The sequence below is a fragment of the Staurois parvus genome, unplaced genomic scaffold (genome assembly GCF_062004578.1).
Source record: "Staurois parvus isolate SC_StPar_1 unplaced genomic scaffold, SC_StPar_1.0 ptg000394l, whole genome shotgun sequence".
In the NCBI taxonomy this organism is placed as follows: domain Eukaryota; kingdom Metazoa; phylum Chordata; class Amphibia; order Anura; family Ranidae; genus Staurois; species Staurois parvus.
Window position 1 is genome coordinate 1,550,293 of NW_028318190.1, and position 24,989 is coordinate 1,575,281.

The 24,989-nt window shown below is 44.3% G+C and overlaps 1 protein-coding gene across 1 annotated transcript; it reads left to right on the forward strand.

Annotated features, from left to right (window-relative positions):
• Nucleotides 1-6,485: 6,485 nt before the first annotated feature.
• HMGN2 (high mobility group nucleosomal binding domain 2) lies at nucleotides 6,486-11,098 on the forward strand. Its single transcript, XM_089686228.1, has 6 exons — nucleotides 6,486-6,644; nucleotides 8,027-8,071; nucleotides 8,154-8,183; nucleotides 8,305-8,362; nucleotides 10,358-10,449; nucleotides 10,531-11,098. Exons 1-6 carry the CDS (start codon nucleotides 6,630-6,632, stop codon nucleotides 10,564-10,566), a joined length of 276 nt encoding a protein of 91 aa, XP_089542354.1. The 5' UTR covers nucleotides 6,486-6,629; the 3' UTR covers nucleotides 10,567-11,098.
• The last annotated feature ends 13,891 nt before the right edge of the window (nucleotides 11,099-24,989 follow it).

A 24,989-nucleotide genomic window follows, 5' to 3' on the forward strand; every position in this document is an offset into this window, starting at 1 on the left:
ACCCGGATTGTACCTGACCTTGCTGTATTTCTCCTGCCCAGACCCTTGCTTTGCCTGACCTCTCTCCTCAATGCCCCCTATTGGTTTTGACCTGCTGTTGCTGACCTGGCGTGTGACCCGACTATTCTATGCCCGCTGCCTTGTACCTTGCCGTCCTCTCTGTTACCGACCCGGCCCGTCTGACCTTGCTCATCCATCCATCCATCCCGTGCAGTGGGGTCTGCTGACCTCCTCATATCAGACTCTTCCCCGTGGGAGCCCTTGGCGCATACCACTACCACTGACGGACGCACCCAGTAGCCACGACCTGGTCTCAGGGGGCTCCAAGTCCATCCCCACCATCAGGGGCCCTGGTGAACAAGCACCCTGGGACTTAGACTCCGTGCGCTGGGGACGCCTACTCAGTGGAGTGCTAGTGGTACCGCCAGGCGGTCCCTTACAAGTACAGTATTCGACTATAAAAAATAGATTTAAAAAAAATTAAGTTACACTTACGGTAACGCCTTTTCCAGTAGTCTTTCAGGACAGCACCTTGAGAGACCTCAGCTCCTCCCCACCTGAGGAAACACCTCCACCCTAAATAAAAAGTCTATGCTCCCCTCTGACCTCAGTTCTCGATCCGTACCTCCGGTCACCTGGAGAGACATAACATGAGATAACATGACATCTCCTAGAATATACAGTAACACAAGGGTGGGCAATTGGTGCTGTCCTGAAAGACTACTGGAAAAGGCGTTACCGTAATTGTAACTTAATTTTTCCCCTTTCGTCTTACAGGACAGCACCTTGAGAGGATAAGTGAGTACTTACCCCTCGGGTGGGCTGACCGCTTGCAGTACCTTACGCCCAAAGGCCTGCTCTTTCACCGAGACCAGGTCGAGTCTGTAATGCTTTACAAACGTTCCGAAACTGGACCAGGTTGCTGCCCTACAAATTTATCCTGGGGAAGCTCCTGCCAGCTCGGCTTGAGTAGTTGCTATGGCCCGGGTGGAATGTGCCCTGATTCCCTCTGGGACCTCTAACCCTTCTGCTCGGTATGCTTGCTCAATTGCCAGTCTTAACCATCTAGCAACTGGTCTCCTAGATGCTCTTTTCCCTTTTCTCGCCCCTGCAAAGGAAACAAAAAATGATTCTGTGCTTCTAAATCCTTTAGTCCTTTCAAGGTAAAGTAGCATGCACCTTCTAACCTCTAATAAATGAAATTTCTCCTGATTTTCCCCTACCGGGTCAGGAAAAAATGAGGGCAACACTATATCTTGCTCCCTCTGAAACTTTTGGGCCACCTTCGGAATGAAGGATGGGTCACCCTGGCTGGAAAAATTTGCAAGTAGGGAGTCCTGACTGACAGGGCTTCCAGCTCACAAACCCTCCTTGCTGTGGTAACTGCCACCAAAAAGACTTTGCAGCGTGAGATCCCTTAGCGAGCAGGACCCCAAGGGCTCAAACGGGGGCTCCATCAATACCCTAAGTACTTTAGTCAGATCCCACATTGGAAATGGCCCACTCCCAGGAGGACTCTGTCTTATCAGGGCTCTAAAGAACCTGATTACCAGTGTTTCTTTAGCTAAAGGGGTTCCAGAAACACACACAGCCGAAATCTGGCTCGAGTGTTCTGATCGAAAGCCCCTTATCAACCCCTACCTGCAGAAATTCCAGGACTGACACCAGGCTATGGGTATCTGAGGCCCCGAAGCACCATTTCCTAAAACAACCCCACACCTTCCCGTAAATGGCTTGGGTTTGTGCTTTTCTACTAGCCAGGAGCATAGCCACCAGTCTGGCCAAGAGCCCCTTCGCTAACAGAAGTTGTTCAGAAACCAAGCTGTCAGTTTCAGCCTCTCCACCCTGGGACATAGGACTGGGCCCTGTGCCAGTAAATCTCTCCGTGGAGGCAACACCCAGGGTGGCCGAGTGGCTAAGGCCTTCAGTGTTGCGAACCACACCCTCCGGGGCCAATATGGAGTGATCAGGATGAGTGAAGTATTCTCTGCCCTGAACTTCCTCAATACCGCTGACAGCAGGGCAACCAGGGGGAAGGCGTAGCACAGCGGGTAATCCCACCTCTACCCCAACGCATCTACTGCCCATGCTCCGTCCCACCAGCTTAAGGAAAAGAAGCTCGGGACCTTGTTGTTTCTCCCTGACGCAAAGAGGTCTATGTCTGGGGATCCCCACCTCTTTACAATGGCCTGGTACACTTCCGTATTTAGAGCCCATTCCAACTCTCTGAGCTGTCTTCTGCTCAGATAGTCGGCTATCTGGTTCAGTTCTCCTTTTAGGTGGATGGCAGACAAGGAGGCAAGGTTTCTTTCCGCCCAAGACAAAACCACTGCCGCCAGGGACCAGAGCGACCTGCTCCTTGTTCCACCCTGCCTGTTTATATAGGCTACCGCTGTCGCGTTGTCCGTCAGGATGCGGACATGCTGGCCCCCGATCCTGCTCTGGAAAGAGCGAAGAGCTTCCAATATCGCTCTCAAATCCCTCCAATTTGTGGATTCCCTTTTCTCTCCTGGGGACCACTCTCCCTGAATCACACCAACTCCACTAGGTGGGCCCCCAACCCTGGGCGCTGGCATCTGTCGTGACCTCCCAGACCACCGGAAAACTCCATAACAGTCCCTGAGTCACATTGGCTGTCTCCCTGAGAGGGTTTCCTCTCAGGGTCCTGCCATTTTTTTCTAATGGTGTCCACCAACACCTCGTGCACTGGAAATACCCTATGCTTCTGCTCCTCCATACCCTGGTACATTTGATCATGTAAGGATAGAGTTTTAACCTCTTAATGTCCAGTGTCTCATAGATCGCCCCTAGGAGGTCGTCCACTTTCTCCAGGGATAACTTATACCGGGAGGGACCCCTGGGGTCTTCCGAGGGGCCCTCCCCTGCTGACTCCTCCTCTGACAGAGTTCAGAGTTCAAGGAGGGTTCCTTTTCCCCTGTCTCGGGGAGCTCCCTGCTCCGGCTAGTTGATGGGGCCACCGGGGGGGCGAGGGGCCGCCTGGGGAATGGCTAAACTTTCCATTAAGTTTTTAAACGAGTCAAAGGTACTGGTCAGCTGCCTCACCGACCTGACCAGGTCACCCTGTTCTGGCCTCTCTTCTTTCAATAACCCCTCAATACACCGAGGCCGCCCCGACACCCGCAACTCGCCGGAGGGGGTCGGGGACGGCCGGCAGGTAAGTGTTCCTGCCCTGTCACCCAGGGATCACACTCCTGCCCTTCAGCCCACCAGGGGAGGATCGCAGCCGGAACTCCAGCCTTCACTCCCCGCTGCATCGAGTCCACACAGCCGGCTCTCCGGCCCTGGAATCGCTCCGTGCCACTGTCCCCTTACAGCACCCTGAGAGCTTCCTTAAGATGTCTCCCCACCGGAGGAAACACCAGAATAGAGGTCGGAGGGGAGCATAGACTTTTTATTTAGGGTGGAAGTGTTTCCTCAGGTGGGGAGGTGCCGAGATCTATCAAGGTGCTGTCCTGAAAGACAAAAGGGGAAAAAAAAATAAATAAAAATCGAGTGACCAAAACAGTGCATGCTCGGAAACATGAAAACAACCCAAAATGAGGACATTACTGATAGCCAAAACTCCAAGGACAGCAAAGTATTGACTTTTGCATTCCTTCTGTAAAGTACTCCATTTGGAAGATGTGGCTATTGGCTAGGAATGAATCAATGTGCGGATACCAATACACGAATACACCGCAACACTCCGACCAGGTATAACAAAAGCAGAGAGGGTCACACTTACATGACATCACTTCCAATTACACGCTGGTACATTGCTACGCCCACGAGACATACTGGATTGCATGAGAATTTTCATATGCTTAGTAGCACTTTTTTATTTGATATGAGAGTAGGCTGCAAGAAAAAAAAAAAAAAAACCACATGAACAATCATTCATCTGATTTTTCTCATCATGTGTACTAGGCATAAAGGTTTTGTGTATTTTCAATGTCAGGGCTGTACGAGAAATTGTATTTGATTGCATGAGAATTTTCGTACGCTTAGTAAAACACGTGCATTCGATAAGAGAGTAGGCTGCAAAAAAACATGAACGATCATTTATCCGATTTTTCTCTACACGTGTACTAGGCATACACGTTTTGTATATTTTCAATGTCAAGGCTGTACTGGATCGCATGAGAATTTTTGTACACTTAGTAGCACTCTTGTATTCGATATGAGAGTAGGCTGCAAAAAAAAACCAAAAAAACACATGAATGATCATTTATCAAAATTTTTCTCACCATGTGTACTAGGCATAAAGGTTTTGTGTATTTTTAATGTCAAGGCTGTACAAGAGGTTGCACTGGATCGCATAAGAATTTTCGTACACTTGGTAGCACTCTTGTATTCGATATAAAAGCAGGCTGCAAAAAACAAAAAAAAACACATGAATGATCATTTATCAAATTTTTCTCACCATGTGTACTAGGCATAAAGGTTTTCTGTATTTTCAATGTCAAGGTTGTACTGGATCGCATGAAAATTTTCATATGTTTAGCAGCACTCTTGTATTCGATATGAAAGTAGGCTGCAAAAAAACATGAACGATCATTTATCCGATTTTTCTCTACACGTGTACTAGGCATACACGTTTTGTATATTTTCAATGTCAAGGCTGTACTGGATCGCATGAGAATTTTTGTACACTTAGTAGCACTCTTGTATTCGATATGAGAGTAGGCTGCAAAAAAAAAACAAAAAAACACATGAATGATCATTTATCAAATTTTTCTCACCATGTGTACTAGGCATAAAGGTTTTGTGTATTTTTAATGTCAAGGCTGTACAAGAGGTTGCACTGGATCGCATAAGAATTTTCGTACACTTGGTAGCACTCTTGTATTCGATATAAAAGCAGGCTGCAAAAAACAAAAAAAAACACATGAATGATCATTTATCAAATTTTTCTCACCATGTGTACTAGGCATAAAGGTTTTCTGTATTTTCAATGTCTAGGTTGTACTGGATCGCATAAGAATTTTCATACACTTAGTAGCACTCTTGTATTCGATATGAGAGTAGGCTGCATAAAAAACAAAAACCACATGAACAATCATTCATCCTTTTTTCTCACCATGTGTACTAGGCATAAAGGTTTTGTGTACTTTCAATGTCAAGGCTATGACAGCCACCTTCATCTATTTTATTTTTCTATATTGCCAGGAGGTGCCCATGGTCCCATTCCATTTGGCAAAAGTAGGCCTAGCAACCCCCTTCCCCATCACCAAGGTCAATGCAGTCTGATGCAAATCTGTCAATCTGATTGACTGAGCTAATCAAATTTTTGGATAATTCGCTCAGTACTAGTTAGCAGCTAAAGCAATTATCCCAATTAGAAGACGGTTTGACTGTTATTGTTTCACCTCCCCCCATATAAACCTGTGCCAGGTGAAACCGTACCTTCCCCCCTTCTTCCTCCTAAACAGAACCCCCCATGGCCTGAACGTATGTGTCTAGAGCCAAATCCAGGCCATCTTAGCCTTGCACATGTGCCCTTCTCTGATGTCTACCACCAGCTGGAAGCTCTCCATGGTATACAGAGAACAATAGTTCTTTATGCTGCCCCACTACTCTCCACCCATCTCACACTTCTGCTGCACACTTTTCTTCAAAAACAACACACACCATGACGGGAGGGCAGAGAACACAACTGCCTGCCTGCAGAAAGCTACACACTGCATGGTAACAAGCAGACAAATAATGAATTCCTCCACCAGTGTAAAGTTACTGAAGCCACTGAGCAGTGCAGCCCTCGCAGGAGCCCCGTCTGACTGAATGGAAAGCTACTTTCTATTACCTACACACGGTCTATAGGCTCCGTGCATTGTCTGTAACAGGAAGCACAACAAGCTATGCAAAATGGAGGCTGTATAGGTTGTAGTGCCTTATACTTGGAGCCTCCATCAGCCATGACTGAGCGTCCTGTGTGTGTGAGGGGTTCATCCCATACCACACGGTGTGAGCGCTCCATCCGCACGTACTGCAGTCTATGGACACCATTTGTACACGTGCAGCCCCAACAGGCAGGAGCCGGGACTGAGGACGGAAAACCGGCCATATATATCATACAGCCCGGCAAAGCTTTCCGCCCGCTAGCTTGTAAAGTCGTTTGTGTCGGTTGAACCGAATATATGTATTTTTTCCGCAAACGGGGTGTCACTGCGGTGACCGTTTAACGTACGTATCTGCATTTTATAATCAACAGGTACGTCATGCGATTTATTCGCCGTTGGGTAAAACTCGGTAACGACGGTTTTGCCACCATGGGCACCTTGCAGTACAAATAAAACCCCCATGAGGGCACACAGCCGCACACCTTCTTTCCCTGTCAGGCTGCACTGCGCGCCCTTTCTCTACCTCAGCCCCCCTCCCTCGCCCACGCAAGCTCTTCTTCCTGTTGGCGCGCACCCTGTCTCCTCCCAGTTCCCGCCCAGACTGACCAGCCCACGTGTCAGAGCGCAGCCAATCCGGGCGGGCACAAGGCGCAATCCGGATTTGGCCGGTCGTATTCCGGACCGGGTATAAAAGAGGCGAGCACAGCCGGCGCTTGTTTCATTCGCTGGAAATTAACGGCTAGGAGTCTTTAAAGTTTTTGTCTGTAATCACCTCCGTCCGAAATCACCATGCCGAAACGAAAGGTAAGGCTATTAACGCGGGATTAGTAGGAAAGTCGCGCAGGGGGGGATTTGTAGCTGCCACCATAATGGCGGAGACGGAGTGGGGGGAGGGAGGGTTGGCTTGTGTGAGCGAGAGATTATTCCCGTTATTTATGAAGGGGGTCATATCAATGTTGGATACGTTAACGGTTATTGTGTGTGTGAGGAGCCGTGCGTTAATTAACTGGCCGTTTAAACTATGTAACGCGGGAAAGTGCGAGGAGGGGCGGGGCTTCCGCCAAAACAAGGAGCGCGAACACGAAAGGGGGTGGGGCCTAGTACCCCTTACGGCTTTTCTTGTCAGGGTGGGGTGATCGGGTGTTGCCTGGGGGATGCTGTGTGCGCCTTCATGATTGCAGTGGTGGATCGCGGTGCCTGTAAAGACGGCTTTATTGCTGTGATGGTATCGAGAACACAAGCCGTGCTTTCATGACTGCAACACATTTAGCGCGGGATCGAGGATCAACTTCTGTCAATTTAGTAGAAATGCGGCCTTGGCAGTTTACATTTAAGACCCAGCTTGCTAGATCGTCCTTAGCGATCCTGATAAGTCAAGTTCCATGTTCAGTAAACAATGACTGGAGATGATTTATGATCACGTGACTCCCCCCTCCCCCAGCCTTGTAGTCACTTGTTTTTTTTTTTTCTTCCCTGAGGCTAGTCATGTCGGCAAGAGGATTTCTTAACCCGAATATCCAGATCGTGTAAATGTGCTCCTAAGGACACTGGGAGTATGGCTTTCTCAGGGTCCATCTCTGCTGTGCTGGATTGAGTGGCCATTTTCTAGTATTGTTATATGACCTCTTTGGATAAAGTGTTCAGCAGCAGGGCTCAGACTTATCCAATGTATTTGTGTAATCCAGTCCTTTGGATAAAGCTGGCTTCTCCTTAGATTTCCACTCTACATTCCCATGACAAAACTGGGATCAGCTGCAAAGTGTAGCTTTCATTATATTGATTTTTGCATTCTCAAGTGTAAAAGCAATCTTTCTTCAGTCGCGGTGCGTAGAAGCTGGTGGAAGTTGGTATAGTTCACTTCTGCCTGCTTTGTGTTCCAGGCTCTTGTAGAAATCCTGTGTACAAACGTGCCTTCTACTACTACTGTGGTATAGATAACTTACAGAACCAAATGACCTTGTGATGGGTTGTGTGAAATGGCTTTCAAAGCTGCAAAGGTATTTGTACTTTAGCCAAAAATTGGATGAATCCAAACTTGGTGATGCAGTCTGCCACCTACAAAGTGGTGAATATGCAGTCTGCTATAATTGGGGTGTTCTGTGTAGAATCCTCACACGTTTTATGGTTTCCTGGTAGCTTAAAGCCTCCTTTAGGATGCACGCTAAATTGTTTTGTTTCCGTTACAGGCTGAAGGAGATGCAAAGGTTGAGAAGTCCAAAGTAAAGGATGAGGTAAGTTAATCAGCTTTAGTTTGCTTTTTGCAGAAACTAATCATGCTTGTTTTTAACTTTCTTGTGCTATGTTTTGTTGTAGCCACAGAGGAGATCTGCCCGGCTATCTGCTGTGAGTATCTAAACTGTTTGACCATATTTAAACTATTGTGTGGCAAAACACTGTTTACAATGCATGCAGAAACGTCAGCACATGGTTCACTTTTTTATCTCTCCCTCCCTTGTATCTACAGAAACCAGCCCCACCTAAACCAGAGCCAAAACCCAAGAAGGCAGCTGCTCCAAAGGCAAGTATAGAATGCTGCCACAGACTTGTCTCTTTGAGCATGACTTTATTTTTCCCTCCAAAGGATTTTGTTGCACATGCTTAGAAATTTTTAGGAAAATAATTTAAGAAACATTAAAAAAATATTTTTAATACATATTCAAATGAAGCTGTTTGGTATCAATGAAAAGAAAAGCGGATCTGGCACTGCCGCCGTCATTTCCACTGTTAGATGGCTCTTCAAGCTCCATGTAGACGGGGCGGTTTAAGAACGCTGGTAGCGTTAGCCGTGTAAAGTCAAATTAAAAACAAGTTTTTCAGCGTTTTGTATTAGCATTTTGCTGCGTTTTTTTTTTTCTTTTGTCAAAACGTCTAAAAACGCTGGTTTACTGCGTTTTGTGGCAGTTTTCAGCATAAGAGCATTTTAACAGCTAAAACACTCTAGAAACCCGCTAGTCCTGGGTCTTTTTTTCCAGCCAAATACGTCGATTACAGTCTGTGCGTGGACAGATAGGATAACATGCTGGGGGGTTTACTGGCTGTAGAAAGAAAACCATCAAAAGCCAAAAACAGCAGCTGTAAAAATGTCTAGTGTCCATGAGGACTCAAGGTCGAATGATGCTTAGAATCATTTAAACAATTTCTGTGAACCCAGGATGTCTGAGTCCCCTGCCCATCCAGGAATGACAGTGGTGTCACATTTTGTGGCATTCTGTGCAGTATTTAGGTCCTACATGGTACTGGGGGAATGTCATGTGACATCAAAGACCCTTTGACCTCTAAGTCAGGTTCTAGCCTCTTATCAGTTGTACAAATACTAGGAACATGTCTGCCATAATGCCCCTCCCACACTTTCATGATGCTTTCACTGTAATCTATAAAGAAAAATATCTAGTGGGGGAGTGAAATCCCATCATAAGGTCCACAAAATGTAGGTCCATACGAAGACCTCAAATGCAGATAAACACTGAAAATTCCAATCTTGTGACAGACCAACTGTTTAATGATGTAGATACATGCATACTTTTGGCCTCTTCTACTAATGACATTTTACTTAGGTCCTGGAACTGTCATGATGGTATAATACTGGACATAATTGTTGTTTTCCTCCACACTGCTTGAAAGGACCAATCTCTTGCTGCAGATTTTTTTTCTCTGACAGGTGGCCCTGTTCTGGCTGTCAAATACCCCAACAGCTGACAATTTTTCATCCAACTTTTTTTTTTTTTTTTTGGTGAGATGTTGGGCAACAGGCAGCTGACAGTCACCCACTAAGCAAATTTGGGACAGGGAATCCTAAAACTCGACCAGCGTATAGACAGGTTTACCGTTGTGGTACAAATGGACATTTGCATTTTATAGTGAATTTTTTTAAGGTAATTGAAAAAAAAAACATGTTCTACTTGACTGCTCCGTGCAATGATTTTGTGCAGAGCAGCCACGATCCCTTTTTCTTTTTTTTTTTGGTCCCATGTTGAGAACCCCCAATAGCAAGCCTCTTGCAGTGGGGGGCACATAAGCAGGCTCCCTTCCTGAGCCACGCTCCTGTGAATGGACAGTGTCTATTCACGGGTTGTGACTTGGCCTAATCTGCCTAATCTTATTGGCTGTGATTGACAGGAGCCAATGGCTCCCGCTGCTGTCAGCCAATGAGGAGAGAGACCTAGGACAGCCGAGGCTCATGTATATTGCTGGATAGAACATGAGGCTCGGGTAAGTATAAAGGGGTAGCTGCACCCAGGTTTTTTTTTACCTTAGTGCATTCAAACAAAAAAAAACGCCTGCCATTAGAACATTTTTTTAATGTTGATAAATGTTGCTGTATAGGAAGTAAATTACTCCATTCTCCACACTTCTGCCATCATGACTGGTTTTGGCCTATGTGACAGTTTGGTTTGGCTAATGGCTGCCTTGATAAAATGTTGCTGTTCTCTTGCTATCTAGCCTGTATTTTAGTTATAAATTACAAAAGATTATTGGGTTCAGCACTTAACATTGACATTTTTTTTCCTTGCAGAAAGCTGACAAAGCTCCCAAAGGCAAGAAAGGAAAGGGAGACTCTGGAAAAGATGCCACCAATGCTGCAGAGAATGGAGAAGCAAAGTCCGACCAGGTTGGTATTGCATAATTCTGTTTTTTTTTTTTCCAATGTTATTGAAGTATTGAAACTAATGATGATTTTTTCTTTTTACAGGCACAGAAAGCAGAGGCATCTGCTGATGCCAAGTGAACTGTGTGAATTTTGATAATTGTGTACTTCTGGTGACTGTACAGTTTGAAATACTATTTTTTATCAAGTTTTATAACAATGCAGAACTTTGTTTTACTTTTTATTTTAAGCTGTGTTTGGCAAATGCTTTGTGGGTTTTAATGGGCAGGGTGTGATGTGACGGTGTGATCTTCACTCATTTAACATCTACATTGAGCCCCTGTGTTTTTATCCCTCCATGAAATTGGCATATTTACTTTATGGTTTCCTCTATTCTGTGGGAAAATAGGCAGCTATTCAAGCCCTTACCGTGCCCCGGGTCCTTGGTTTGAAGAAGATGGTAACGCCAAAGTACACAGGTGCCTGCCTGAGGCAATCTCCATCCTCCTAAATGTGAAGCATCTATCCTGTTACTGATAAATGTTAATGGTTTTTATAGTGAAATGTATTCTCGGGGCTGGGAAGTGAAGTTTATCATGCTTTAGTGTCCTGCCTGATTTGCAATGCCTATTAATGACATTTTAAATAAATCTTGGAGTTTGCTCATTCAGAATCTGAGTCTTCTTACCAAATATAACTGATATTTTTCTTTTGTATCTCAAGTAGTTTATTTTACATAGGCTTGTGTTTTGTGATATGGACAGTTGAAGCTAGTGTCCAGGTAGACATGCAAATAATTGCAGCTCTGTACACTTGAAGCTGAACTTGGGCAAAAATTACACACATGCCGCTTTTAAATGTGAGTGCCTGAATTTGACCATATCCACTTGTCATCTACTGTTTAGTATGTATTGCATAGTTCAGAGGAGGGGGGAGTACAAGATGCCAGCCAGTCAAGTGTGCAAGGAGCATGTTTATCGAAACAAAAAGGTGCTTATTGGTGTGCTGCTTCTCCTTTTATGCATACAGCCACAAGGTGCGCAGGGTAACTTGCAAGTACCAGTGCAGCAGAAGAAAGATCAGGCCTCCTTCCCTGCTAGAGAGCTGTGGGATTGATTTACTAAAACTGAAGAGTGCAAAATCTGGTGAAGCCCATGCATGGATTCTCATTGGGGTTCTTTTTTTCTGCAGAGCTGCACCACATTTTCCCCACTCCCGCCTTAGTAAATACACATTTTTTGTGGGAAAAACATTAAGAGGGTGTACGTATTAAGAGGGTGTACAGTGCAAGCATGTAAAAATGGGTATCTATACTTGTGTACAGAAGGTATAGATATCCAATTATCTAACCTGAATTAGTACATGCTAATATACTTGACATGCTGAAATACAGGTCCATAAGGGCTTTGATTACAATAGTTAAGGGCAGTTATATTCCGTACAATGACCTATCTGTATTAAGATGTGTGATTTTGTATATCCGGGTAGTGGGCACATGCCCTACCCATGCTACCATTGGGGGCTACAGCTGTCTATCTCTGGGTCCTGGTTGGCGATTCCCCATTGGCGATCACTGATGGGGGAGAGGTCTGTATGTAAACCAGTACAGATTTCTCCTGTCCTCTCCAGCATGCTGTTTTGTATTGCTCTGCAGAGCAATACAAAACAGCATGCCTCCCTAGTAAAGTGAATGCACAGCACACAGTTGACGCTTTGCCCAGATGTTAAGCCCTTCCTGCCCAGTGCCATTAGCACTGATCACTGTATTAAGTGTCACTGGGGATGTCAGTGACAATCCCCCTTCCCCCCCCCCCCCCCCCACACACAGTTTTAGAATGCCAGCTGCAGTCCTGCTATAAGTTGCTGATCACTGCCATTACTAGTATACATTTTAAAAAATCCAGTATATATAAATTTACATGTAGCAGAATACATTTTGGCCTAAATTATTATTTTTTTACTGGATGTTTTATAGCAAGAAGTAAACTTTTTTCAAAATCCTTTTTTTGTTTAGAGTGCACAGATTATCAAATGTCACCGAAAGGAAGCTCTTTGTGGGGGGAAAAAGGGGACAAATTTCATTTGGTTGCGAAGTTGCATGACCGCGCAATTGTCAGCTAAAATAATACAGCGCTCTATTGCAAAAATGGCCTGGTTCATTAGTGTACTCAACATAATAATTGCATGTATAGACAAAGTGATATTCTGGATATAAGCAAAGTACATTCCTGTTCTTCCTATGCAATGCAAAGGTGTTGCAGCACAGTAAGCATACACTGATATTGGTGTGTGTATTGATCAGCCATATCATGACTGCCCACCCTAACCAAGGCACTCTGCATTATCTTTTAAGTTTAGAGAGGGTGCTTCCATGAATCAGACTTGTTTTTCAGCATGTCCCACAGATGATCGATTGAAAACTTACTGAATTTGTTAGACCAGGCCACCTTTTTTCCATTACTCCATGGTCCAGTTCTGATGCTTGTGTGCCCATTTTTAAGTAGCTTTTAATTGCAGATAACAAAAAGGCATGTTTCAGCCTGGGTTCACATCTGTGCGGTATATCGCATGTGATTCACACAGGAAAAGCACTGCGTTCCTGCGCAAATCATGTGTTTTGTGTGCAGTGTGATTGGAGCTATACATTTTGTATGGCTCTACTTGCACTGCACCAAAAACGCGCAGGGACCCTTTTTTGGGTCCGCACTAGAATCTGATCGCATAGGTATTGAAACCTATGCGATCTGACCGATTTCTGCACATCGCACCACATTTTGTGGACCGCTTTTGGGGTGTTAACATACACACCTGCAGCGGTTTGCATGTATGCAGTGTGGTATTTGCACTGAAAACGCTGCAAATTCTTTACTGCATCAGTATAAACAAGGGCTTAGGGTCTCAGAACTCTCCTTTCATCAGCGTAAAATGCCAACAATGATTGAAAATAAAACTTTACCAAAATTTGAGTGAAACCCCTGGAAATTGTGGCTGTTATGGGTTGTCAGAGAGGTGCCTAGCTGGTGACCTGTAACAGCTACAACCTTTGTGCTTCTACTTGCAAAAATGTTTACCTCCAATTTTTTTTTTTTTGTCCCTTCCAGTGTATCCTGGGTTCTTACAAGAATGGTGTAGGAAACCACATGTGACTTGGACAGGAATTGCTGTTCAAATCACGTGGTTCTTTGCAGTGTGATTTGACTCCATTCATTTTGTATGGGCTCAAATCGTAGCGCATGAAAGAGGTGCAGGCATTTTTTGTTTTTCCCCCCACGTGCACCAGAATAGAATTTCATGGGTGTTCATAACCATATGATCAGATTCTGGCACTTGCACTGTGTTTTGTGAACTGTTGTGGGTGTAAATTTAAAATTGACACCCACAGCAGATCTTATTAATATGGTGTGATTTCAATGCATGTATGAACTGAGGCTCTATCTTCAGTCCCTGCACCCAAGCCCTGATAAAGGAGTTCAGAGTCTCCAAAATATAAATGTGAGGTCATACACACAAAGTATAAAACTTGACATGTAGGTGCTTTTGACCTGACTCGGCATGGGCTCCATGACAGGCCTGTGCCTTCGCAGCCCTATATGCAACAAATTACAATGCGCTATGCGTTCTGATACCTTTCTATTGGGACCAGCAGTTTGAGTTTACAGTAGCTGTTCTGTTGGGTTGGACTACACCGGCCAGCTTTTGCTCCCTATGAGTTAGCCCTGGCCGCCTGTGATCCAGTCCCTGAGTAGGTTTGGAGATTTGACCCTTGTCAGTCACTCAGATCTCTGCTTACCTGGTTTTTATTTTTTTGTGTGTGATTTTTCTTTTGTGTGTTTTTGTGGGGGGGGGGGGGGGTTTCCCCTGCTTTCAACACCAACTTCAGGGATACGTTTTCTCGCTGCCTAATATATTGCCCCCATTTTCAGATGCCACAGTAATGAGGTAATCCGTGTTATTCGTTTTACCTGTTACTGGTCATAATGTAATGGCTGATCAGTGTGTATGTATATATATTCTAGGAGGTGATATCTGTTACAACAAAAGGGCCTCATGTACACTGGATGTTTTTTCAGCTGCTCCTAGCGTCTCCCCCATCCCCCCCGACTCTAAACATCCCTGCATGTTAGCCTATGGGGTTGATTTACTAAGGGTAAATAGGCTGTGCAGTTGCTCTAGATCTGAGGGAAACATGCAAGGAAAATTTAAAAAAAAAAAATTTTTTTTTGCTTGCACATGGTCCGATCAAAAAGATCAGCAGAACTTCCCCTCGTTTCAGAGCTTCCCTTTGAACATAAGGCTCCATTCACACTTTTGCGACTTTGGGGTCCAAAGTTGCATGACAAGTTGTCCCCCATGTTTTCCAATGTGAACCATTCATATTTGCGACTTCAAGTTGTAGCGACAGGTATGTTCATGTCCTACTTTGGTCTGCTTTTCATGCGACTTGATGGTCATAGACTTTATGTAAACCCTCCAAAGTCGCATCAGAATGTTGTACATGTGACTTTGTACAGCAGAAACAATTATCCTTGGTCAAAGCCAAAGTTGCACTCATCCAAAATTACATCAAGTCGCAATGAAAATCATGATTTTTGAAGCTGCACAAGTGTGAATGGAGCCTAAAGCAATTGCATTTGCAGGACACAGCCTATTTACTTTTAGTAACTCAACCACTATGTGTCCATGCACACATAAGCTTTTAGAGGTGTTTGCAGAAAAAAAAACTACCGATGCATCAAGGAGCAGCGTGTTTTGGCAGAAAAAAAAGCTCGATGCCCACAAAATCGCCTAAACTCGCATTTAGTGCTTGAGCATTCAGTCATTTCAACAGCCAGAATAAACTAATATTCTATGAAATAATGGCCAAGCTTTTGACGCGTGTAAATGCATTGCACACTTAAGCATCAGGCATTTTTTATGCCAGGAAAGGGCTTCTAGTAGATCTGGCAAAATGATGTGTGTGCATGAGGCCATAAATGCGTAGCGTTTGCTTTTTGAAGTGCCAGCTGTGAGAATTCTATGCTCAGCTATACCTGTGCATACTGGTCATTCTTCCATGTCTATGAAACCCCTACTGCTTTCTGTTCTTGTGGGCGAATAGATAATACTTCTGCATGCATTTCTGTACCAGCTCTGCTTCATGAGTCATTGATGTATCCTCACCAAAGAAATATAAAACTGAAGGATCAATGAAAATAGTCTCACCTTCTAGTGCCGAAAAAAGATCTTTTGTTCTGAGCGATTTTGCTGGTGCAGAAGTGACATGAAAGAGTCTTCAGATTGTGATCTCATGCCTAACAAAGAAGAGTGTTACACCAGAAGTAACAGCCGCTGTCCACTCTGATTGTTGCATGCAAATATTTGTATACAGAAAACCCAGAGACTCATTTCAGCATAAGTTATTTTTTATGTTTCCCGAACCAGTGTTTAAATGGATATAATTGGCTTAGTGATTTATAATGTATATGTGAAACATGCTTTCTACCAAACTGCAGCTCTTCTTTTTTTTTTTTTTGTTTGAACAGATCAGTATTTTAACCACTTGCCCTCCTGAGGATTTACCCCCTTCCTGACCAGCCCATTTTTTGCGATACAGCGCTGCATTACTTTAACTGACAATTGCACAGTCATGCAACGCTACACCCAAATTAAATTTATGTCCTTTTTTCCCCACAAATAGAGCTTTCTTTTGGTGGTATTTGATCGTTTGTGCGGTTTTTATTTTTTGCGCTATAAAAAAAAACAATTTTGAGAAAAGAATATTTTTGACTTTCTGCTATTAAACATGTCCAGTAAAAAAATTTTTAAAAAATCAAATTTCGTCATAAATTTAGGCCAAGATGTTTTCTGCTACATGTCTTTGCTAAAAAAAAATCCCAATATGTGTAAATTAATTGGTTTACGTGAGTTATAGCATTTATAAATGGTATATATACTGGGCTTTTTTTTTTTAATTTTTACTAGTAATGGCGGCGATCAGCGACTTATCGCGGGACTGCAGCGGGCATTCTGACACTGGGGGGGACTGACTTGGTGTCACTTACATCCCCAGTGACACCAATACATTGATCAGTGCTAATAAACAGCACTGACACTGTACTAATGGCACTGGGCAGGAAGGGGTTAACATCTGGGGAGATCAAAGGGTTAACTGTATGCTGTTTTACTGTGTGTGCTGTGTGTGTTTTACTAGGGGAAACATACTACTGTGTATTTCGCTGCTGTATTTCACACAGAAAGTAGGTTCTATGGTTGTCAATGTCATAGTTCACGTCAGTGCTTGCAGTTCCAGTGCGTTTTGGTTGCAGAAAAAAAAAGTAGAACATGCTGAATTTTTTCTGCACTGAACTGTACTGGGATGCGGTATAACGCACTGGAACGCACCAAAAATGCACTGGAACACACATGTCCCTATTTAAATTGAAGAAAAAGAGAGGGGAAAAATGAACCAGAAAGCATAAAAAATGCAGCGGAACAAGTAAAAAATGCATCAAAAATGCACCGGAATGTGTCAAAAATGTGCATGCGGAAATGCATTCTATGCTGTGAACTAGCCTTTAAAAGGCATCTGTGGGACATGAAAACCTTTAGCATATTAGATCTGAAAGGCATAGATTTCGGGGAAGGGGGGTGGGGGCCGAGCAGACAACGGTGACTGAAAGTCACCAGCTCTCTGCTAACAGAGCACTGAGAAATGAGTGGTCTTTGATCGTTCACACCTCACCCAGTGGGGGGCACATGCAGCTATGGACCGATGCTGCCTCCACCTAGGTAAGTATGATTTCTGGGGGAAAAAAATTAAAAATCATCTCTTTTAAAGGCATTTGTTGGATATGAAAACCTTTAGTCCTGACTCAGCCTGGGTTCACACTTGTGCGATGCGGCATATCGCATGTGATTCGCACAGGAACTGCATCACGGTGCGATTTGAGGCATACCTTTTGTATGGCTCAAATCGCACCTCATCTGACCAAAAAGGTGCAAGACCTTTTTTTTTGGTCCACACTAGAATCGGATCTCATGGGTATTCACATCCATGCGATTCTATTCTACACATCGCACTGCATTTTGCAGACCGATTACAGGGTGTTGTTAACATACACACCAGCAGTGGTTTGCATGAATGGGATGCGATTGTGATGTGGTGCGGAATGTGCACTGAAACCGCTGCAAATTCCGCACCGCATCAGTATGAACCCAGGCTCACACTGATGTGAGCAGACAACAGTGGCTGAGAGTCACCATCTCCTTGCTCATGGAGCACTGAGAAATGAAAGATCAGCAGTCTTTGATCGCTCAGGTCTCAACCTTAGATCCAGTGGGGGACACATGCAGCATCAGAGCGATGCTGCCTACACCTAAGTATGATTTCTGAAAAAACAAAACATACTTCTCTTTTAAAGGCATTTGTGGGACATGAAAACCTGTAGTCCCCGGTCACATCCGGTGAGACTTGGCATGCGATTTTCATGCCAGGCCACTTGCAAATCGTATGCCAAGTCGCACCATATTGTCTGCTATTAGAACGATCATATTGGTGCGGTTCCCACTTGGTCGGAGCCGCACCTATTTCTAAAGTAGTGCATGCACTACTTTTGGTATAATTTGCATAGACATCTGTGTCAGATGGCTTGCAAATCACACCTCAAATCGGCAAGTCACCCGACTTTGAAATCGTGCGATTTTACTGTAAATCAGTGCCCATCAGTGCCTCCTATCAGTGCTACCTCACCAATGCCGATCAGTACAGCCTCATCAGTGCACATCTGTGAAAAAGAAAAATTACTTATTTGCAAAATGTTATAACAGAAACTAAGAAAAACTTTTTTTTTCTAAATTTTTTTTTTTTTTAGTTTATTCAGCAAAAAATAAAAAACCCCAGTGTAGAATAACCACTTCATTAATGGGCACTTTTAACCCCTTCCTGCCCAGGCCAATTTTCAGATTTCAGCGCTCTCACATTTTGTATGACAATTGCGCGGTCATACAACATTGTACCCAAACTAATTTTATCATTTTGTTCACACAACTAAAGCTTTCTTTTAGTAGTATTTAATTACTGCTGGGGTTTTTATTTTTTGCTAAATTAACAAAAAAAGACCGAACATTTAGAAAATAAAAAACATGTTTTTCTTTGTTTCTGTTATAAAAGTTTGCAAATAAATAAATAATTGTTCTTCATAAATTTAGGCCAAGATGTATTCTGCTACATGTCTTTGGTGAAAATAACCCAAATCAGTATTTATTATTTATTCTGTAGGAAAGTTATAGAATTCACAAACTATGGGATATACGTATCTGAAAACTGATCAATCCAGATGTACTGATGGCCAATCTAATTTCTTGAGGCCCAAAAATGTCAGAACAGTACAGATATCCCCCAAATGACCCATTTTTGCAAAGTAGACAGTCCGCCATATTTCATAAGAGGTATGGCGAGTTTTTTGAAGTTGTAATTTTTAATGTAAATTTTTAGTGTAAATTTTTTTGTCATAATTTTTCGGAAAATGAAGAAACTAAAAAAATTATTTTCACAATTTTTTTTTTACATACTGCCACCAGTGCAGTACAGCTTCAACATATAACTGGTGTGGCGGTGATCAGGGACACTTTTTTTACACAATTTGATTGCTTATAGCAAATAATTTATTTGCTATAAGCAAGCATTTAACTGAATGAAATCGATTCATTCAGGTTGTTATTGTGATTAGCTGTGATTGGCCACAACTAATTACATGACACAGATAGGCTGTGATTGGCCCAGCCGGTGCATGTGATCGCTGTGACCATTCACAGCTAGACACAATTGTATACAATGGAAAGGAAGCCATCCATTGTATACAACTGTCAAGTGACCTGCTGTGATTGGTCACAGCAGGTCACATGGTATGGGCAATGCGGCTGGTACACAGATCAGTCATCGACTGTGTCCGAGGTACACGGCCGGTGGCAGATCTCGCCACAGCGTGGCCCTGCGGACACGCGCAAAGCGCGATACGGGAAAGACGTTATATGACGCCCTCCCGGAGAGACAAGGTGTTAAAGCAATTAAAGAGGGAATTAAAGCAAAACATAGGAATGCTTTTAGGCTAGGCTCACACAGGTGCAGTGCGAATCTGATGCAATTTCACAGTGCAATTTCTGTTGTGACAGGTGCGATTCTCATTTCTCATACAAATTAATACAATTAAGGGGGGATTTGACATAGATGGAGATAAAATGTGTACCAAACCTTCACTAAACTCACCCAGGATTTTTTTAATTATCAGTGTAGATAATGTACTCACTGTGCCCTATCAGACTTGCTAGTTATCGACAGCATGTGAGAAAAGGAATGCCGATAACCGGCAAGTCTGCTTACACAATTGGACACAACTGATCACATGGTAAAGTGCCGCTGTGATTGGCCCTTTACCACAATCTATGATCAGCTGTGTCCAAAAGGCACAACGGTCACAGAGTGAGCCCAATGTGCACCCCAGGGGGCGTGCAGGAGACGCACACTTGAGAGGACATCCATAGATGTCCTCCCAGAACTGGAGAGCAGCGCTGTAGCCATTTTTCAGCTATAGTGCGGTTGGAAAGCAGTTAATTAATCTGCGATTGACCACCAACCAGAGTGCATGAAAATGTGCTGCTGGGAAGGGGGAATTGAAGTGAACTTGTTGCTTTGCCCTGCAAGATAGACTGAAGCAGGAGGATGTCCTGCATTTAAGTTTTTGGTCAAAAATACATCCAAAAACACCGGTTTATGGCGTTTTACCACGTTTTGCCGTGTTTTTCAGTGTTGGAGCGTTTTTACAGCTAAAAAACTTCTCTAGAAACCCACTCGTTCTGGGGGGGTTTTCCAGCCAAAAAACATTGATTACAGTCTATTTGTGCATGGACACATAGGATAACATGCTGGGGGGTTTACTGGCTATAGAAAAAAATGTCAAAAGCCAAAAACAGCAGCTGTAAAAATGTCCAGTGTGCATGAGGACTAAGTAGGCCAATGAGGAGGTAGTTGCAAATGCATAGACTCCTGTTAATTTCAGAACAAATAGTGTATATATATTTTTGTCTGTTGATTAGTTCTCACCTCTAGTTGCACCCTTTTTTATGACTGTAGCCTGTGCCTGGTATGTGTTTGAGAAACATCCCCCCCTATTCATGTGATCCTTATCAGTTCCTAATTGGGGCGGAGAAGAGTGCTCATTTGGCCATCTCTCTATAAATTTAGATCAGCTCATGGGGGGAAAATCACAGATGGGGGGCAGCTTTTGCGTGAGTGCTGCATTGATGGAGTGGTAAGATGCAGTTAAACACAGCAGTTGAACTAAAGCAGGATAACTCAAGCAGCACTCCTTTTCATATTACTACTCCTCCTTTTCATATTACTTTCCTGCATTCCCAAAATCTCACTTCTTTACCCCTCTGCTCCACCCCACAACTTGTACATCTCACCCTCACTGCTACCATCTCCCTACTACTGCTCTCATCACTTCCTGCTGATACTTCACTCTCCTGCTGACCCAAACACCAGGACTGGAAGGCATGTGCGCTCGTGTACATCCCGCTCCCATGTTACTTTCCTCACCCTTCTTCTAACCTCTAGGGATATCTCCCCAAACCCTGGTCCTCCACTATTTCACCCCCACACCAGGCATCCTCTTTCTTCCGGGAATAGCTGCAATCCCTTCAATTTAATATCGGTCCCCGTGCTCCTAAAAACCACACTCCCTGTTTCATTGTGCGCTCTGGAATGCCCACTCTGTCTGTAATAAGCTCACCTCTGTCCATGACCTTTTTGTCTCCCGCTCCCTTAACCTACTAGCAATTACAGAAACCTGGCTTCAAGCAGCAGATTCTTCTTCTCCCGCAGCACTTTCCTATGGAGGCCTCCTCTGGACCCACTCACCCAGACCCAGTGGTCGGAAAGGTAGTGGAGTTGGTTTGCTTCTATCCCCACTCAGCACCTTTCAAGTCCTCCCTACCCCTCCCTCTCTATCCTTCTCTTCTTTCGAGACTCACTGCATCCAGCTGTTTTCTCCCATTTCTCTGAGGATTGAAGTGATCTATGAGCTTCCTGGACCGGTGTCCCGCTTTCTTGATGATTTCTCCGCCTGGTTACCCTACTTTCTCTCCTCTGAACTACCCACTATCATTCTCGGAGATTTTAACATCCCTATTAATGTCAACAACCCGGCTACATCCCAACTCTTCAACATAACCTCATCTTTTGCATTAGCACAATGTATACAGTCCTCCACTCACTCTGATTGGAATACATTAGACTTTGTTTTCGCCCGTCTTTACATTCCCTACAACCTCACAAACACCCCCTTTCCTCTCTCTGATCACAATCTCATCACCTCACAGTTTCCTCGACTTCAAACACCTATCCCTCCAAGCAGCAAACAATTACCCGCAGAAACCTTCACAACTTGAACCCTGCTCCTTTCCACTCTGCAACTGACCAACTCTATGACAGAATCTCTCCCCTGTCCTGCCCTGACCTGGCACTGCTGTCTACAACAGTTCGCTTTCATCTGCATTAGACTCACTTGCTCCTCTAACAACACGAAGCATCAGGCCCTAACCATTACAACCTTGGCAGACTGCCGACACCAGAAATCTTAAAGGACATAGTCGTGCGTGGGAGCGATTGTGGCGTAAAACCAAATCTCAACAAGCATTCACCCTATATAAATCTGCTTTCTTAACATACAAGTCCTCTCTTTATGCTGCCAAACAAGTCTACTTTGTCACTCTTATTAATACCTTGTCATCCAGTCCTCGTCGCCTCTTCTCTACTTTTAACTCTCTACTTTCTCCACCTCCACCCAGTACCTCACTCACTGCCACGAGATTGCAAATCATTTCAAAAACAAGATTGACGCAATTTGTAGGGGCATCGCCACTGCACAGACATCCATCCTGTAACGGAACCGGACCTCGACTGCGCTAGGGTATTTCCGTTAGACTCCCGCTTAACTGTCTGAACATTATCCACGGACACCACCGCTGACCATACAGGAAATAGACAGCACCAGACTCTCTTAAGACAGGAAGTCAACTGCTTTATTTTAACACAAACACAAGATATATACACAGGGTGGGGAAATACAACCAGTAACAGGAAACACATCAGCAGGCCGTCCCATCAGGGGGAGGGGCTGCCGGAAACACCCCCCACCAAACCAAGACACACAATAGAACAATGGGACAACCAGGTGGCATTAAACAATGAACAACCCCCACACCAATACACAAACATTACATCCCATAATAGTTTGCTAGAACAATGGAATGCAGCCGCATGGCAGAGAACAAAGAACAACCCCCACACCAATATTAGAACATTTCACCCTGTACCCCTAACAGGCACAGGGTAATTTACACATAATGGGAACATGGGGAGCTGAGACAGGGACCCCCCACTCCCAAAAGTCACTCCCGTCACACATCCCACTTAGCATACCTTATACTAAACCTCCCTCAACACTTTCCTCTTTTGACCTTGCCACTACCGAAGAGGTCACTAAGGTTTTCTCAGAAGCCCGTCTCACCACCTGCCCCCTGGATCCTGTCCCCTCACAACTACTATGGTCACCCTCTTCTTCCATCCTATGCTCCCTCACTCACATCTTCAATCTTTCCCTCTCTACTGGTGCCTTCCCCTCAACTCTAAAGCATGTGCACATCACTCCCATACTTATAAAGCCCTCCCTGGACCCCACCAACATGAACAACTTAAGACCCATCTCCCTGCTGCTATTTACCTCTAAACTCCTAGAACACTTAGTCTACAATCGCCTGTGCTCCCACCTCACCAACAACAACCTTCTTGACCCTTTACAGTCTGGCTTTCGCTCACTACACTCCACTGAAACTGCCCTACTAAAACTCACTAATGATCTACTAACTGCTAAAACCAATGGCCACTACTCCGTACTCTTACTACTTGACCTCTCTGGGGCTTTTGATATGGTTGACCATCCCCTCCTCCTCAAAAAACTCCACTCTCTTGGCCTCAGAGACTCTGCTCTCTCCTGGTTCTCCTCCTTCCTATCGCAGTGCTCCTTCAGTGTTAAATAAAATGCTGCCTCCTCCTCTTCACTCCCTCTTTCTGTAGGGGTCCCTCAAGGTTCTGTCCTTGGAGCCCTTCTCTTCTCCATCTGCACCTCCTCCCTTGGTCACTTGATAAACTCCCATGGCTTTAAGTACCATCTCTATGCTCATGACACACAAATCTATCTTTCTACCCTTCACCTCACCCCTTCAGTCTCCTCTCGAATTACTAACCTAAGTGACATATCGGCATGGATGTCACTCCACTTCCTCAAACTCAATCTTTCCAAAACTGAGCTCTTAGTATTCCCCTCAGCCCGTGCCCCCTCCCCTGACTTCTCCATCAAGATCAATAACACAATCATCAGTCCCTCCCCTCATGCCATGGTACTAGGTGTAATCCTAGTCTCCCATCTGTCCTTTCAGCCCCAAATGCAATCACTGTCCAAATCTTGTAGACTTCACCTCCGCAACATCTCCAAGATACGCCCGTTCCTAACCTCGGAAACCACTAAGCAACTTATCCACTCCCTTGTTATATCTCGCCTTGACTATTGTAACTCCCTCCTCATTGGCCTACCTCATCGCAGGCTATCCCCTCTTCAGTCTATCATGAATGCTGCTGCCAGAATCATCCACCTTACTAACCGTTCTGTATCTGCCACCTCTCTCTGCCAATCCCTCCACTGGCTTCCCGTTGTCCAACGGATAAAATTCAAAACACTAGCAATAATGTATAAAGCCATTTATAACTCTGCCCCAAATTACATCACCGATCTTGTCTCTAAATATCACCCAAACCGTACTCTCCGCTCCTCGCAAGACCTCCTACTCTCTAGCTTCCTTGTCTCCTCCTCCCATGCTCATCTCCAGAACTTCTCCAGAGCTTCCCCCATCCTCTGGAACTCTCTACCCCAATTTATCAGACTATCGCCTACTCTGCTCACTTTTAGGCGATCTCTGAAAATCTATCTCTTCAGGGAAGCCTATCCTGCCCTCAGCTAATACTGGAATCTTCTAATCTTCCAACCAGTCCATCCCCCACAGTTACTACCTTTTGTACCACTAGCCACTCCCTCCTAGATTGTAAGCTCCAAGGAGCAGGGCCCTCAAACCCCTCTTGTATTGAACTGTATTGTTGCTGTATTGTTTCCCGTTATATTGTAAAGCGCTGAGCAAACTGTTGGCGCTATATAAATCATGCATAATAATAATAGTAAAGGCGAGAGATGACAGGTGAGTAGATTGATAGCTTGATGGTGTAATTGGTTAGGAAAGGGCATATTTTGAAAATATTACAGAGGTTAAGGCAGCAAGATTTGGATAGTGACTGGACTTGGGTGGACTGAAGTGGAAATATGCTCAAGTGCTAATTAAGCTACCCTGGAAAAAACGCTCAGTGCTGGTAAACGTGTGTACCACATTTACCTGTGTCAAGCGCTTGGACGTCTATTCATTTAATCGGTCAGGATAAATAATTTATTCTGTCCATTGAAATGAAAGAATGGTAAACG